The 19,579-nt window shown below is 33.3% G+C and overlaps 1 protein-coding gene across 1 annotated transcript in view; it reads right to left on the bottom strand.

The window, feature by feature from the left end:
- Positions 1-3,708: 3,708 nt before the first annotated feature.
- Positions 3,709-19,579, bottom strand: part of LOC150097748 (serine/threonine-protein phosphatase PP1-beta catalytic subunit) — a 104,948-nt gene continuing 89,077 nt past the window's right edge. The window contains exons 7-8 of the mRNA XM_090407530.1: positions 12,655-12,789; positions 3,709-4,509 (exon numbers count right to left, since the gene is read on the bottom strand). Of these exons, the coding sequence (XP_090263656.1) occupies positions 4,411-4,509; positions 12,655-12,789 (234 nt within the window). The 3' untranslated portion in view covers positions 3,709-4,410. The remainder of the gene's footprint in view (positions 4,510-12,654; positions 12,790-19,579) is intronic.

Below are 19,579 nucleotides of genomic sequence, written 5' to 3'. Positions count from 1 at the left end.
TCGAACAGATAATCTTGTAACATGGCATCCTATCACAATGCCTGTTTAAATCTGTCAGCTATTTTACCTGGACACAGTTTCACTGACTTAGGAGCATCATATTTCTTCAGTTTATAACAGCTACAAACATAACTTGTTGCACCTTGCCCTTGGGGATGTCTGTTGACTTCTTTCCAAGCAGTGTAGGTAGTTGAAAAAGTCAGAAATATTTTCCATGTTTATTTTTGCTAAGTAATGATATTCTGTTTCTCAATTCAAGCCAAAGATTTATAAAATTTTCAGTTTTGAATAAGCTTTAAAGTTCAAATGCTACTGATATATATTTTCTTTTCCTGTCAGTTTCAAGTCACCAGCCAATGCCATAAAAAGACTTCCTAAATGGATTACAAATTCAATCAATTTTATATTTGTAAAAAATACTCTAGAAAAGGTCTGCAAAAGTACCTTTCAGGAACTTGAGATACTTGTTAATTTTAACAATTTGATCCAGTCACTTTAGGTTAAAGTGTCAAGAGCTAAAACAGTATTATTGTTAATATACAGTTGTCTCAAAATTATTTTTTTAAAATCCTTCTTTCCACTTGGTCTTGAACAGTGAAACCCATTGCATTTACACCTTGTAATGATAAATTAAGTTCATTTATCTTTGAAAAAATATAGACAAATAAGCTAAAACTTTGAAGCCATATTTAGTCTGTTGTATAGGCACTGAGATGAAAAGGATAGATAATCCACAAAGAAAAAATTCTTCCAATTCAAAGAAACATGTAATTACTTTGACATGCCACATAACAATCAAATACCTGTGTGTCTAAAAGTATTACAATGCTCACACTGCCCACTTCTCTACATAAAGAAGTGAATAGTATGAAATTTTAGTTTCAATTTTATAGTCTGAACAAACAATTTAAACACGTTTAGGTTGTTTGTTGAGACACTTGCATCAATTCTAGAGCTTGTCTACAAATGCTGCAATGTGTTCACAACATGAGCACATATTTTTGATATAGATAATAATGGTTATATTTCTGTCATTGATTATGCTTCATCTATACAAATTCTGCAACACTAAGACCATTCAATTTTCTTTTTCTTCAAAATACAAATAAATTAACATATCTTCAACTAGTATGTACTCTGTTAAAGGGACAACTAAAAACTATATTTTCTTACTCTTTATCTTCATTCATGTAAGATGCAAATGCAATTAACTGCTAGATTAAAAACTTCTGTCTCATAAAAAACATAAAACGTACTTTTTCTCACCCTTTCTACAATAATGGATTCACCATTATCAGACATATGTATTTGGTGAGAAACTGCATTATTGGAATGGATATTATACATAGTTTCTTTGTCAGGTGCAAATGATTTAGTTGATATGTGCTTTATAAATACAAAATAATTTAATTTGGGATAAATAACACAATCCAACACAATTTTTGCTGACTTTTATATGAGACCTGTTTTTTACTAATTTGGGTGTGCTGATTTCAAATACCCAACCCATTTTTCTCTATCACGGCAGGTTTTTCCTCTATGGCATTTTCTTTTTGCTAATTTGTAAGTTTTTGATAGTTTTAAGGAGGCAGTACTATTTAGAGGATCAAAAAAATCGATTTTTTAATATTATTTTCTGAAAGTATGTACTTTTAAAAATCTGTTCCTAACTTTTTATCGAGAAATTCGAAAAATTCCCGCAGATATAGCCTATTATTCAAAGTAGTGTGCAGATCAGAATCTGAGCGCTCACCGCTCTCACTTGTTAGTAAACGAATAAATGCGTAAGAACCTGCAACGGCACGTACTGGTGCTTTGAATGCGAGAGAGGCCTAACTAAACAAAAATAGCAATCATCTATGTGATTTTTTGCTTCATGCCAAAAGCTAATTTTTGACGTTTTCCCTTGCTCCACTGTCGTAAATTTTCTACACGACTTACACACTTTATTTGGAGCCCATGACTTGTCCTGATGTGCAATTTTTATGTCAAAGTATGCAAAGTACACTTTCTTAACGAAATCAGTGATATTTGTCCTTTGACTGGGAACAGTAAAGCTGTAACAAATGTAGCAGAAGGAATCTACACTATTGACACAATTTCGAGTAGTAGACATGTTGTATTTTCTTCACTGCCGACTAACATGCAATTGACAAAAAAAAAAAAAAAAAAAAAAAAAAAAAAAAAAAAAAAAAAAAAAAAAAAAAAACACACACACACACAGAGAGAGAGAGAGAGAGAGAGACTTTATCAAAACGTTATAAGCGCTCATCATACTTTCACGATCGATTAACGATCGACTGATTTCGATCGTTCTTTGTCTGCTATGACGCATATAGCATTCATTTGTTTTAGGTAGTTGTCATCGCCTACTTTTCATCACCTAAATGTATTAGATCGGTTATCGGCCTCTCTTGCATTCAAAGCGGCAGTACATGCTGTTGCAGGTTCTTACGCATTTATTCATTTACTAACAAATGCAGGCGGTGAGCGCTCCGATTCTGATCTGCGCACCGCTTTGAATAATAGGCTATAACTCCGGGAATTTTTCGAATTTCTTGATAAAAAGTTAGGAACAGATTTTTAAAAGTACATACTTTCAGAAAATAATATTAAAAAATCGATTTTTTTGATCCTCTAAATAGTACTGCCTCCTTAAAATTATCAAAAACTTACAAATTAGCAAAAAGAAAATGCCATAGAGGAAAAATCTGATGTACAGAGAAAAATGGGTTTGATATTTGAAATCAGCGCACTCAAATTAGTAAAAAACAAGTGTCAGATCATAATCAGCAGAAAAAAATTTTTTTTTTGTTGGCCAGCGTAATCATCATCATTGCCTCCTGATGTGTACCTTCCAACAGTATACTATAGTTAATAGCACTACATGATAAATTTGCATCATTACTAATATACTTTACTCAATTTTAATCCACATTAACCTATCATTTGTAAGAACTCCAATATTGTTATATATTATATTCCTCTATATAATATATTCTACAAACATATTCTTGAATGCAAACAATGTCAAGATCATTCCTAATACACCTTCATTTTTAATGACTTCTGCCACTGATGTCATCTGTTCACTCTAATTTCTCCCAGAATAGTAATATCTTGAATCAAATGTATAAGTTAAAATTGGCTTCAACACTGTCTCATATGCTGCTACTTTAGTGTTTCGGCTCATTTCTAATTCCATATAAATTATTCACCAAGCTCCCCATAGTACCAGCTTTGCTTATGGTATTGTCTTTATCCATATTTAACTGGTCATCTTACTAAAAATTGTATCTAAATAGCAGAAATATTTTACTTGTTCTTGTCAGATCAGACTGATTAAATGCCTGTAAATTGAAGAGAACATGTAATACATGGTGAGCACAGGTCAACTGGCAAGGTTTTCTGCTGAAAATGCAGTCGAAGTTTTGCATGTTCCTGCCCAATTTCATACGCTTGGTCTTTCTAATGCTGATTTTCATGCTAAATTCATTATAGTTATAATAGACCACTTTGGCATACAGTTGACTCTAACCTTGGCATGGTATTTGCTATACCTCTTGAGGGTGCAAAAAATGGCAATAAGTAAACTTTTGGAATAAATAAATTTAAAAGAAGAGAAAATCTTCTGAAATATTTGAGATTTGGACTGTGATAAGCTACAGATATTAGAAATTCTGCAGAAATTTTAGGGATGAAACTCTGTACACATTAATTTATTGTTTATTTCACATTAAGAAATATTACATGCTATTCCAATAAGTACTTACACTGCCAGAAGACTGATCAAATGCATGTAAATTGAGGAGAACATGTAATACATGATGAACACAGGTCAACTGGCAACTTTTATCTGACAATTCCTTCTTTTACACAAAACAGGATGAACACAACCACCGATTCTGTCTGTACTACAAATGGAATTTTTCATATACAATGGTGATGCAATTATGAAATTCTACGTTTAAACACAGAAACTGCAAAAATAGTGGCAAAAATGATGAAAGAAAACATCACAAACATTAAAGGTTCAAAATGATTCTGAACAAACTGGAATTTTCTTTTCTTTTTTTTTTGTTCCACTTGATTTAAAACTATTAAAAACTTCACCATTCTGTAAAATGACAGAATATTTTGAATTCTTGTTTACAATAACTTATTCAGGTTATGTGCAACATATGAATGTACACACTGAATAAATGTCACTGTACACTAACATTACAAATCACAGTTCCTTTGAAACAAAGAATGAAGAGAAAAGTTTCAAATGCATACTGAAGAGAAAGCAGATCCAGTGAAGCTACAAGTTTTGTGTATGTGTATCCCTAAACAGTTGCACACGGCTGGTTTATAGTATACAGGATTGTGAAACAGAAGAGGAAGTAATACTACAAATTCTGGATGATATTATTTCTTCTTTACAGGACCACGGGGAGGAGTGACTGGTCTTCCAGAGTTCAGTCCACCATACTGGTATTTGGCTTTCTTTTCTGATGGCTTTAATATCTGAAAATAAGTTGCATATATATATATGTGCTATTATTTGTTATTCTTAAATAACAAATGAGTACACTACTATTTATTTTTAAGAATAATGGAATGCTATTTTTATTACTACTTCAACAAGTAATAATGAAATGATAAAACTGAAAAAACATTTGAAACTGATAAAGGGAAAGCAGTTAGCAATAACATCTGACATTGGCGACATACAAATTAAGTTGTATTAAAAGTTACTCTAAGCAGCTGTCTATATGTGAGATGCACTTTTTGCCCCCTCAGTGAAATAGTATTTTGCATTTCATTAGTTATTTCAATTTTACATTAGAGAGCCCACTAGCTTTTCAAGGTTTGTTGAAAATTGGGAATCAAACTGTAAAAATCAAAATGCTCAGAAGACTATTTGTAAAACTTCAAAAATCAAATGATAATGGTCACGATATTATTATTGATATCATAAATAAATTTATGACGACGAATTGAATTTCAGATATTTGTACTGACCCCCCCCCCCCCAACTAGCATTACAGTTTTCTTATTTGAATGTAACTACTAACTGAATACATTTTATCAATATCATGAACTATACCTGTCATGTTTCATGGAAAGGAAATTCTGTACTTAGGTAACATTACTGGAAGAATATCATATTTTTCAGTCTTTTTTTTTTTCTTAGAAGAAATTTTAAACCAAATCAGTAAAAAAACACCAACATTTATTATTATGATTGTTATAAGACATAAACAACCAGGGTGCTATAAAAACAAATCCATAATTAGGACTCTCTTTCAATGCCCCAAGTAAGGAATTTGGTAAAACTAATGGTAAATTTTGAGAAAGATCACAGAAATTGTGATGAAGAGGTTCAACTATTTCAAACTGTGAACTTGTTTATGAACCAGACATTCTGGTCAAATGGCACAGTCACCTAAGTTAATCTCCTAGATAATGTCAGTGAATGGTCTCATAAGAGGCGAACACAAGGAATAACGTTGATTGAGTTTGGGAACTATGATCGTACTTATCTAAAATCCTCAGCAATTATACAAATGCAAAATATTCATGGACATAATTTACAGTGCCTCCTTGTCATATGTTGTAGATAAATAGTTAATACCATTAGTCAAAAATAGTTAATACCATTAGTTTTTTCTAAATTGACTCAACTATTTTCGGCTGTATGTGGTGGTATGAAAGCAATACCTACTATACATACACACATCTGCGACAAATATTCCAGGTGTGCAGTGCTCATCCACCAAATAGCACCATCACCGATATTATATTTTTGCATTTATTCCGGTTAGAGATTTCCCTAATTGTTTCCAGATTTCATGTGATTCCTAAAAGTAAACAATATACTAATACTTCATGAAGAGGACACTTGTCGACACATAAAAATTGCATCACATTCGTGTTAGTAGCCCGGGTGTGCATTCAAAATACATACACCTTTGAGCCCTTTGAAAAGACGTACAGATGGTAGAAGGCAAGCTCTGAGACAATAGCACCTACAGGCTGCGATTGGTTATGGTGTTAACCAATCCAATTGAACATTGTTTTTATTTTCTGAGTTCATCTGTTTCGCATGTGAAGTGTGAACTGACGTGGTGGCAAGTGTTTATATATAATATAGACAAGTTTTTAATATATAATTTTCGATAAAATTTATAACTTTTTTGCCAACATTTACTTACAATGGGAAACAGTACTGTAGTCATAAGGAGGTAAGCCTCATCCTCCTCTTCGAAATTTTACACCTTTGAGTAATTCAAATGTGCCAACCAAATATAGCATTCTTCTTCCTTATCATTTTCTAATATACAGTATCTTAAAACAAACACAATGTCCCCCACTCTGTGAAGATTTGGTTACAATTAATTGATAAATTTACAGTATCTTAAAACAAACACATTGTCTGCCACTCTGTACAGATTTGGTTACAATTAATTGATAATTTAAAGTTATCCTACAATTAAATGCACTAGACAATTAATATGAGCAGTGATGCGTTATACACTCTTAAAACTTTCATACATCGATAAAAATGCAATCATATGGCCAAACTGACGTGAATTTTGTAGCTCAGGTTGCAGAAGTCACGACAGCACACCCAACTGAAATGGACACGCGATGCCACTGATATATATTTTGAGCATGGCAGAAAGCTCCACACATCACTAATGGGTCAGTAATAGTCTATTTCACTATAGTGAGCAGTGCTACAATCAGAGCTGTGATTAATCCTTTACTGCAGAGGATAGAGCTTGATGATATGATTCATAACAGAGATGGCAAAGTGTACGGAGTTGTACTGTAGAAAGTACTGTTCACATGATCACAGATCAGAGCAGAATTTTAAGAGTGGGAGAAACTGAGGTCAGAGATAAGTTTCCATATGCCCAGTCAATATCAGAAAACTCGAAGTGATGATGTTAATGACATCAGCAATGAAATGGTTTGTGCATGATGGGGCCTAAAAATGACAAACAACAAACATAAAGAAGCCTGAGAAATCTTCAGTATGGAAGATTCCTGTACTATGAAAATGAAAGGGAAACTTTCATCATGCATTTGTCATAGGTGATGAAACATGGATTTGCTTCTGAGGTTTCAATGGTTACTTGAAATTCTTGCGAGTTTCAACCTAACCATGAACTTTCAAGAATTTCAAATAACAACAGGCTACATCCTGTAAAAAACATAACATAATGTAACAAAAACCATGGGTTACACCAAGTCTGGTGATTGTTCATCAGAAACCTCTCTCTCTCTCTCTCTCTCACACACACACACACACACACATGGCAAACTTGGATATGATGCACATTATAGTCTGAAATGCAAAATGTTCAAGCTAAGTTACAAATGCTTTTATAGGGTCAGTGTACAGTGTCTCACTCAGCAATGGTGCAGAGAGAGAGAGAGAGAGAATTAGGGAGACTCCAAAAATGGAGGATTATTGATGTAAAAGCCACTGTTAAATTAATATTTTATTTGAGGAAAAAATATTAATTTAACAGTAACTATTATATTCACATTACTTTTATTATAAACTGGAAATAAGTGTCCAGGTCAGATTGTTATTGGCCAAGGGCACTGCAAATTTTTCACTTGGTCTCACACTGGATGAAATTCACCTGCCTTCTAAAGGCATTCACAAATATTCATAGCAAAGAGGGATTTGAACCAACACTATGTTGAGTGGAGATATTGTCCACTCATCTATCTGTGAAGATTCTGAGAGCAACCTGGATGACAGTCATTTTTTCCCATAAACATCGGTACACTGCTATATTGTTACAATACTTTAGATAAAAGCCATAGCAAGTTTTTTTTCTCTCTTCTCCCCTTGTTGAAAAGCATACTGAAATTACATAACACCGTACACTTTCTTCTCAGGAGTGCATAATGCCACCATTATTACATTATCACTAGCCACATAATATCTGGTTTCAACCGTTATTACTTTCTGCTGTTGAGGCAATTTTCAGTATTTCTTGTGCTCTACTGATGAGCCCGCACTGAAGATTGAAAGCAGTTTGTGCAGTAACTATTATATGGTATCATAGGATAAAGAGCAGCTCAAAACTCAACTGCCCACTACAGGTGGCCTAGCTGAAGAAAATTCTCAAACTTTTGTTTACTTTTGCTTAGGTATAAAATAAAGTTGAAACATAATTTCTTATATGCCTTTGATTTCAAAGAATGAAAAGATGTTACAAGTCTGGCCTTGCTTCTCATGCTATTGACACTAGGCACAGTTGTTTGAAACTAGACAAAGATTCTTCATTATAGCAAGTTCAAATTTGACCATCTTTCTTACATAGAGCAAAAATTTAGATAAAAAAAATTAACTTCTAAATCAAATTAGTTTTTTTTTATTTTATTGACTTATTTACAAACATTGTGTTCCACACACACACACACACCTACCTGTTTCTTTTTTTGTAATCTGGAATCACTGGTCTAGAGACCAATTCTGACTCATTTCTAAACATTGAGAAGTTTGGAAATTAGACAAAAATGAAAATATTGGAGATATGAATAGCAACAGAGAAGATAGCTCAGGCCTAGCTCACCATAATACTGAATGGGACCAGAACTCCATGCCTTACATAGAAGACAACTTTAATGCTTGCAACATCAAAGAATTTATGATGGTTATCCACTCAAAAGGCACACTCCACAGAAACCAAGAAATGATTCTATGTGATGTCTGAAGTCGCTTATTAGATCTTTCCGCATGTCAAACCCCAATAAAGGTGGAAATCAGTCTGGGTAGTGGCCCTTACCATAATGCATAGCATTATACGTATCCATAAGAATATGTGCATTGCATTATGGGATACCAAGGCAATTGGTGTGAAGTGACTTCACATGCAAACTTGTCTGCTTACACTTGGATGAACGATGAAACTGAGAATATAATTTCTTGGCATCTTTAGTTTATTGCAAAGGAGAGTGTTAAAAATGATATCAGAATTGTGGAATACTAATTATGTAGACAGATTGAGAATTTGTAGCCTGCAGACACTAGCAAACAGGAGAACGAGGGATGAAATGATTGAAACTTACAAATGTCTGAAAGGATTATGCAAGATATCACTATTTCATTATTCATAATCATGCTTAACAGTATAAACACTGTCAAGAGAAAATAAATACATTTATTAAACTCACTAACATTTCATTGGTTTTCTACCCAGCATCATCATTAGAACACAATGATAACTGTGACAGGCACACAGCACTAAACTAAGTAATTGTTGAATCAATTCAAATTGTAATTGACATCTAATTTGCTTACGTGATACCCTCTATGGGTCGGATAATTACAAAGTTTAGAGAAGTCCAGCTATTAGGTCTTAAAATGATAGTCTTGTGGGTCTTTGGTAAATCAATGCAACTATATTTGTCAAGGTTAGGAGAGCACTTCATAGCTGATAGTCATTCTAAGAATATCTTATCAAGCCTGTAACAACTTCTACGTAATACAGATATTTTTCTACATCTGATCCTATGTGAAGAGCATGGGCTGCTAATCCGACTTGCCACACAGATGATCACAGATGTAATTTTTGTGTTCTTCAAGGCAGATGTTAACTGATCTACCAGTCTGTCTAAAGCAGACCAAACTGCTTTAGACAAACTGGCACAAGGAATTTTATACACTCTTTAAGAGAATGTATGAAAGTAGTATGGAGATCATATTTGCAGAGATCTCTGCAAATATTGTCTATTTTTTCTGATGTACTCTTACCATATGGGATAGAAATGGCTTGCTACAATCCTGTGTGTTGGATGTAGGAGGGATGGGGTGTGTGTGTGTGTGTGTGTAATAATTTTATCAATTTTATATGGGCTGTAGCCATTAGCTAAAAAGGTGTTGTGAAGGTTCCAGCTTCAAGGGCTGTATCATTTGAATAAATAGCCCTGGCTCAGTGAGTAAGTGTTCTGAGGATGCCATATTGTTGGGAAGGGTGGTAGTGTGATTATTTATGTAAATACCTTCCAGTATGAGTGGGTTTTCTGTATATGGAGAAGGATAATGAGCCATTAGGAATTCATGTCACTAGTGTATCTAAAAAAGGGGAGACTACTGTTACTTTTTTTTCCCCCTATGGAAGTTTATTTTAGGATGTTGGCTGTTAAAATGTGCCAAAAATGTATCTGGACCATGAAGCCACAAACAGCATATGCATCATCAACATAATACAGCCAAACTGTTGGATTTAGTGTGGGGTATTGCTAGAGGGGAGGTAAGAGAGGAACCCATAGCAGTCCCATCTAGCTGTCTGTATATTTTTCTTTTCCATGGGAAATAACCTGCATATATGGTGAATATGAATAATTTAATTATGCCAGGAGGAAAATGTGGCATAATAAGGTCAATGGCCTCCTCTGTTAAAAGGTACATTAGTGAAAAGTGAAGTAATATCGAAATTGACCATAATGTCAGAATCTGTCAAAGTTAGATTTTCTATTAATGTTTTAAAGTGCAAAGAGTTTTTAATAGATGAGGTAGTAGAGTTGCCTGGAAGTGAAGAAAGTGATTTGGATAATTGTTTAGCCAGTCTATGCTATCCAATATTGGACAAAGTGGGGTATTGGATTTGTGAATTTTAAGGACCTCATATATTCAAGAGGGGTTTGACATGACGAGGTTAAAGTTTTTTGGTAATTTCATTAGGCCAAAATGTAACTTTAAAAAAAAAAATAATTTGCACTTTTTTCTTTTGAGATTTTGTAGGATCCCAATCTATGACAAGTGAAGGAATCTTTAAGAAGTTAGCCACTGTGGATGCAAGTTCATAAAAAAGTGCCATTTTTTTTTAAAGGTGCGACAGTGAAATTTATACCCACAACTAAACATGCTGACTGCATCTTCTGAGAGTGTCTGCAATGAGATTTACCACTACACATTCTTGTTGTAGTTGGGAACAGCTTCGCTGCTGAAGCACTGCAAATTTTTTTCAGATGGCGATTCTTAACCCTTTCTAATTCTTCACTAGCAGCATTTATGTAGAATACCAATAGATGGAATTTTACATTTCGTAGAGGACATTTCGGAAAGGACAAGAGGGCATCCTAAGAAGTTGAAAATGAATGCTATTAAGAAGGGAGTGAAACCCGGATTTTTCTTTCGTAGAGCGGTACATAGATGGAATGGATTCAATAACAGGTACAGCTAGTGCCGGAAGTATGTCTCTCATAATAATAATAATATTGTAATGATACACATAATTTAAGAATGTTTATTTATTTTTGTTACCTTTCATTATTTTTCTCTATATTATATGCCCTTAAGACACTCATCCAGATGTGATTTGAACTGAACTAATTCAGAAGATGGGTGCTTTCAATTATAAGATACCATTATTTTGGAAATGACTCCCCTTTTCCTGCATAGTAAAGAGATCGTAAAGACTATTATTGTTTTATGTTAACACTAGTATTTGGCAAAATAGTTGGCTGAGTGGTTAATGTACCTGCTCTTCAGCTACACAGTTAATTATGTATTTCACTACCTATACATTTTCTTCAGTCAAGAGAATAAATATTATCAAACATAAATTAAAATACAGTAAAGAGTATTGTTTCAGATGGGAATTTTGCCTTAAACTGATTTAAACCGTGAAAGGATTATGTAATTTTACTGTTCATTTTCTTTAATATAATTACTAAGAGGTACACATATGCTCCTAAACTAGTCATAAATAATAATAACTTTCCAGTTTCACTCAATGCATTGGAACAGCAGGAAAAGTGGAGCGTATACCAAAGCATAGAGGTATCATGTAACTATAAGCACCTCTCCTTTCGAATCAACTTAGTAAAACACGCACACACAGATGAGCATCTCAAGTGTGCTTAATATTTGTCTATAGACGCTGCAGTTTTATTTTTATTTTATTTGTGTGGGGGTTCATCCCTTTCCTCAACAATCCTTCAGAACTGGTTGAACCCTCCTAATGAGGGATTAAGTACGTATTTTATGATTGTAGGTCCATGTGTGTTCATGAGCCTGTTTGCCTGTTCTTAGGGATGAAAAAACCTTCTACCTCTGCTTGAGCTACGGAGGCTCACAGGGCCTGTAGTATCTAAGTAAGAAAAAACGATTGTAACATTGTAAGAAATAGACAAAAATTATAGAACTTGCCAAACAGTAAAATACAAAATATTAATATCCTTTATACATAATATTAAAAAAAGTTCAATAAAATCTTAGTAAATAATACAGAAAGAAACTAGATTTTCTGAAATGTTTCTTGCTTTGCATTTGTTTTTCATATATGTGTATCATTACAATATCATTTCTAGTTCTGACATTTTCAATTATAATAAGCTCTACAGAGAGTTTTCTTCTACCAGCAATTTGTATGACTGGTATCTAGAAATGTACAAAGCATTAAAAGCAACTGTGAAGAAACTAAAGGATGTTATCTATGCAGGGGAAAAGGGTGGAGTGAACAGTGGATGTGACAACCAGAAAAGAGAGACAGAGACTGAAACTCATACACATGCAGTGTATGACAAGTTAAAATCTTAATTGTAGTAAAAAAAAAAAAAAAAAGCAATATTCTAAACATGTAAATTAATACTAAAAATGCAATTTACTAATTTCAATATGAAAAATAATCTTAATACCTGAAAGGAGCACATCAAGGTTTCATCAACTGACATCATACCCCCAGCATTATCAAATTCCCCACAATAATTTGGAGCTGAGAAAAGAGTAACCAGCTGACGTTTGGCAAAGAACTCATATCCATCTTCTACAACCTGTAAGAAATTTAAAAAGTTCCAAAATGCATAGAATTAGAACTTATTTCTAAACTGTATCACACTTTCAATTTTTTTTTATCTGAGTAAACTTTGCTTAAATGCAAATATGTCTGTTACTGATAAGCTAATGTCTCCAAAAATATTAGGAAACTTGAGTATAAGCACATAATATGCAAAGAGATAAAAATGGATTCCATAGTGCAATCTTTCTTGCTTTACTCTTCTGCACCCAATAAACTATATTTCTCAGAGAGAGCACATTATGCACAACTGGAAAGAAAAATTATACCAATGCTGAATTAGCCAGATGGACATTTTATAAACAAACATCTGAGACTGGATATATGTATCCAGTGAATACAAACAAGTTCAACAGAAGTGATAAACTGAATTTATAACTTCAATAGAATCATCGAAGATGCAAAATCCATCAACAGACCGAATCTGGTTACATCTCAGCAAGCTCTTAGGGACCACAAGAGCAGACACATGGAGTACTAGTCAGGACTTTTCAGGAGTGTGTTATTAATTGTATTTGCTATAGTGAGAATTAACTGTATAAGATTACGAGTTCCTGTTGATTGCATAATGAGCAGGGTGACAGTAGCATTCTATAAGTAACAGCATCTAATAACAAACAACAAATAAATAAAAAATCAAATTACACCATCAATAATATAGTTTAATGACAAATAATAACAATTTCTACATCCACTTTTTTTTTATTTTAACATCATTCCACATAATTCACCAAAACTATAACAAGACTACCACATGTAACCAAGTGGCTGAAGAGACAGCAGGAGCCTGTTGATGTGTTTCTTAAACAGCTGGAAGTTGTAGTCCTTGGGGAAAAGGGCAAAAGGAAGGCTGCTCCAATCCATAACCGTGTTACTAAACATTATACTGACTTTTATCTTAACAGATCTTGCACTGTACAAATCAACGAAACTCCCAACTATATCTACTTTTTTCAATCCTAAATTCTGAAACTTAAGACATTCACAATGCACTGATGACCTTGTTAATTCCAGTACTACAAAATTCGACCCAGTCTTTTTTTTTTACAAAAAATACTTTCTACTTTTGACTAGATAAGATTTTTTTTTTTTTTTTGAAAAACCAACATTTCATTCTTGACATAAACATATCAAAAGTACCTTCTCCCAGCATCCATGAAATTAAGTTCCTTTTGAACAAGATGTTACTTTAATTCTGAACAACTATTAATTAAACAAATCAGACTCATCCAACCAGTGAATAATGTTCTCACATTTTAGAGTAGTGCCTCCTTTTAAAGACTACAGAAATACTTGATTTTGTAGAGAATACAGCAATTAGGCTGATTAATGATTCTGTTCCTCACCAGTTTATTTCATTCTCATTTCCTACGGATATTACCAGTTACTTTCATCAAAAGCGGCTATTCACTATCCTTTGTAGTTCATCTCTAAACAAATCTCTGCACTGAAAATGCTTTTCCTCTTCTGCTGTTGTATTAAAAAGCTTCCACATTTATATATTTCCTAAGAAATAGTAATAATCATCTGAAGACCTTTAAATTGTTTATCTTAACATGTTAGGCAAAATGGCCTGTCATGGCTGAGTAAATTGGCTTCATAGAAACAAAAGCTATGATAGGTAATTAATCCTATTTGATTGCTATTTCTATTGAAAGTGGCAAGATTGTTTATCCTACTACTAATTTGTAAATTAATGAAGTATATAGAATCATCACAACGGTCAGTTTGTGTTTTGTAAGATGAAAACTGAGTTTCTCGGAGGAAGGGGGGTGGAGAGAGAGAGAGAGATAGGAACCCTGCTACCCTTATATGTGATTAAATTTACCTGTCTTCAGGTTCAATGCTAATTTTCCCCTTTTCCTCTCACACTTACAGTACCAATATGAAATACATTATGTAACCTCTCATGTGTGGGATTGACCTTAAAAAAAAAAAAAAAAAAAAAAAAAAAAAAAACCGAGAAGTTGCTTCTATAGAATATCCTGCTTGTGTACATTAGTGTAAAAATCTAGATTAAAACAACTATACAATTTCTTGTCAATCATAATGTATTTTCCAATTGAGTGAATTAAAAAAAAATAAAAAACAACTTCTAAATAAATCTAGTACAAGTCTGCAAGATTCAATGATTAAATTGAATAACTATTGTAATAAATTTGGTATGAACATCAGCAGTAAGAAGACAATGAAAATAGGAAGAACCATTCAAAATATCAACTGTACTGAATGGAGAACCAGTAGAACAAGTAAAAACATTTCAGCGATTTAGGCACAGTTTTAGTGAAGATGACAAATTAAATATGGATATAGAATCCTGTACATCCCTTGGGGGTACATGTCAGGAATTTGATGATGAGAACCGAATTAGTAAAGCTTGTATGGTAGGAAGTCAGCTGAATAAATTTATATGGAATAAGAAAGAAATTAGTCAAAACACTAAATTAGAAGTATACAAGGCAGTGTTTTCAAACCAACTTTTATGAATCCAAGAGCTGAGTAAGAAATAAAACGCATCACATTAAAAATAAAGATATTTGGAAAGAACATGACATTGTTAGCAGAGCTAATCTCAGAGTATGGTCATTTAAACGGAATAAGAGAGGAAAGATTAACAAAACAAGTGTTCTTATCAGGCTGGCAGGAAAATGACCCAGAGGAAGATCTGGGTGAATTGATACAATAAAAGTGAAGACAAAAATATAAGCTCTGATAATATCAGAGTTGTGACAGATAAGAGATTAATTGAGATAAAAATTTCTCAATTGAAAGTTAGTGATTATGTAACTTTTCATGTAGTACTATCATAACATTCTGCACACCCCGAGGGTACATGTCAGAAACTTGATGATGAAGAAATAACCAGTCCAACATATTGCATTAGCTGTTTGTCTAGCCTTCTATCATGTTATAGATATACAACTACTATATGGATTGTATATAGTAAAAACTCACTACTTTAAGATATCAATCTCACATACAGCTTGGTGAAGAACAAGCTGGATTCAGGCCAAATAGAGACGGTCAGGATCAGATTTTCACTTTACAACAAATAGCTGAGAAATCATGGGCACATAACAAAGATCTGTATTTAAGTTTTGTAGATCTGGAATAAGCATATGACAAAGTGCCAAGAGAGAAGCTATTCAAAATGCTACAGTTATATGGTGTCAGTGGGGCATTATATCAAGCAATACTTAGTCTTTATTTGAGTTGTAAGTCAGCAGTTATAATTGAAGTATAGGAAGATGGTTTAATGTTAAATCTGGTGTCAGACAAAGTACATTATTTTGTACATTATCCCCTCTCTTATTCATTATCTATATGGATCACATTATAAAGGAAAGTGGTATTAAACCTGATATCACAATTGGAGATGTTAATGTCAGGTCTTTGCTTTTATTTAGATGTTATACTTCTAAATAAATCCGCTACAAGTCTGCAATAACAAGACAAAGACAATGAAAATAGGCAGAAGCACTGAAAATGTCATTTGCATTGTGAATAGAGAACCTATAGAATAAGTAAAACATTTCAGCTACTTTAGGCACAATTTTTAATGAAGATGGCAAATTAAATATGGAAACAGACAACAGAATCAACAAAGCTGGTATGGTAGGAAGTCAATTGAATAAATTCATATGGAATAAGAGAGAAATTAATCATCATTAAATTCCTGCATGTACTCTCAAGGGGTGTACAGGATATGATAGTACTACATGAAAAATTTACATTGTTACTAACTTCATATCTACAATTTTCCTCCAAATCAGTCTGTTACTTGTCAAGACTACAACATTACCAGATCTTATATTTCTATCGTCTAAGGCACTTTGTACCGTATCAATCCACCTATATCTTGGTCTTCCTCTGGTCGTTTTCTTGCCAACTTGGCAGAGAACACTCGTTTTGCTAATCTTTCCTCGCCCATTCTGTTTAAGTGACCTCACCACCTGAGATTAGTTCTGCTAATGCATTCCTGGATGCTGACAATGTCAAGTTCTTTCCTAATATTCTCGTTTTTAATATGATATTGCCATTGATGCCATCTGTTCACGCACCTAATCTTTCTCAGGACTCTCATATCTGCGGTCTCTAGTCTTTGGTCAAGTGTTTTACTTCTGACCAAGCTCTCAGATCAATAAGTTAAAACTGGTTTGAACACTGTCTTGTATACAGCTAATTCAGTGTTCCGACTAATTTCTCTCTTATTCCATATGAATTTATTCAATTGACATCCTACCATACCAGCTTTGTTGATTCTGTTGTCTATTTCCATATTTAATTTACCATCTTCACTAAAAATCATGCCTAAGTAGCTGAAATGTTTTACTTGTTCCACAGGTTCTCCATTCACAACACAGTTGACATTTTCAATGATTCTGCCTATTTTCATTGTCTTTGTCTTTTTATTGCTGACCTTCATACCATATCTATTACAACAGTTATTCAATTAAGTCAGAGAATCTTGCAGACTTGTAGCGGATTTATTTAGCAGTATAACATCGTCCACATAAAGCAAAGAGCTGACATTAACATCTCCAATTTTGATATCATGTTTAATACCACTTTAGATAATGAATAACAGAGGGGATAATGTACATCCTTGTCTCACACCAGATTTAACATTAAACCATCTTCCTGTACTTCCTTCAATTCTAACTGCTGATTTACAACTCAAATAAAGACTAAGTATTGCTTGATATAATGCCCCATTGACACCATATAACTGCAGTGTATTGAATAGCTTCTCTCTTGGCACCTTGTCATATGCCTTTTCCAAATCGACAAAATTTAAATACAGATCTTTGTTATATTCCCATGATTTCTCCACTATTTGTCGTAAAGTGAAGATCTGATCCTGACAGCCTCTATTTGACCTGAATCCAGCTTGTTCTTCACCAAGCTTTTCTTCCACAATTCTTCTCAACCGTTTCTCAAGTATACTTGCATATATCTTACCAGGAACATTCAATTGAGATATACCTCTGTAATTCTCACATTCAGTTTTATTTCCATTTTTATATATAGTTACTATGAGAGCTACTCCAATCATTGGGAATTCGTCCCACTGTCCAGGCATTCTGAACTATGCAGTGCAGCCACTGTAAGACTTTTTTACTACCATACTTCAGCATTTCTGGTCCAATATCATCTACTCCTGCTGCCTTTCCACATTTCAAGCCTTTGATGGCTTCTTCTACTTCAAGTATGGATATGTATTCCTGACTGCATGCCTGGTCAGTTTTTTTTTTATCACTGTGCTGTCATCACTACTTGTTTCATTTAGCAAATTTTCAAAGTAATTACTCCACACTTCAAGGATATCTTTTTCTCCCGTTTTCATTTCACCTTTATCATCTCTAACTTCTTTTATAACACTGTTTCCTCCATTCCTAAGCTTCTTCTACAACCTCCAGGATATTTTGCCACCTTCTTGATATTTATTTTCTATGTTCTTGCCAAAGTCCTCCCATGAATTTTGTTTAGCTAGTTTTACATACTGTTTAGCTTTCTTACATTTGTCTCTGAGGAATTAGTCAAAACACTAAATTAGCTGTATACAAGACAGTGTTCAAACCAGTTTTAACTTATGGATCTGAGAGGTGGGCCAGAAGTAAAACACTTGACCAAAGACCTAGAGGCTGCAGATATGAGAGTCCTGAGAAAGATTAAGGTCATGAACAGATGGCATCAATGGCAATATCATATTAAAAACAAGGATATTAGGAAAGAATTTGGCATTGTCAGCATCCAGGAATGTGTTAGCAGAGCTAATCTCAGGTGGTATGGTCACTTAAACAGAATGGGAAAGGAAAGATTAACAAATTAAGTGTTCTTTGCCAGGTTGGCAGGAAAACGACCCAGAAGATATAGGTGGACTGATACAGTATAAAGTGTCTTAGAAGATACAAATATAAGATCTGATAATGTTGGAGTCTTGACAGGTAACAGATTGATTTGGAGGAAAATTGTAGATAGGAAGTTAGTAACGATGTAAATTTTTCATGTAGTGCTATCATATCCTGTACACCCCTTGAAGGTAAATGTCAAGAATTTGATGATGATGATGATCTCATATATAATTTTTTTCCACAAGTTTTGTTTTATATTTAAACCTATAGTACATTATACAGTTCGTGAGTTAACGATTTTTTTCTACTGTTATGTATGGATTTTGTATTTTTATTTATTTATTATTTTTTTACAGTCCAGAAACCAAACATGGAAGATTTTCAAGCCAGTTGGGCCTCCAATAAGCAGGGTGGCTATCTCATACATAAGAGTAGAAAAAAAAAAAAAATCGTTGTTACTATTTTTACAAATAGTAAATTTTTCTGACTACCAGCCTTCTGAATGAAACTAAAGTGAACCATGAGCATATATTATGTTGGCCAACACTGACATACCAACAACAGGAAGGTTTCCAATTCCATGGAGAATTGAAAACCAGCAGAACCAAATACTTGACCAACAGATAAAAATTTTTTTAAATGAATGCAACTATAATTGTTTATAGCTGATTTTATATATGATTTTATTTTAACAGATATGCAATATAAAATAAATATCTCATTATATATTAAATCACTGTCCACAAAGTTAAGGTATAAATAAAATCTATTCTGGAAAAAATGATCTTTCATGTTTTAGTTTTGACTATAACTATTAACGTATTTGTAACCTGCTAGTTCATCAATAAATGTGCTTCTAACTTGGTTAAAAGGGTAATGGGGTAGTTTTCACTTACAAGTAATAATTCAATA

Source organism: Typopeltis vanoorti, chromosome 17 (assembly GCF_054136105.1).
Source record: "Typopeltis vanoorti isolate ZY-2024b chromosome 17, IOZ_Tvanoo_1.0, whole genome shotgun sequence".
NCBI lineage: Eukaryota > Metazoa > Arthropoda > Arachnida > Uropygi > Thelyphonidae > Typopeltis > Typopeltis vanoorti.
This window is presented reverse-complemented; position numbering and strand designations above follow the sequence as displayed.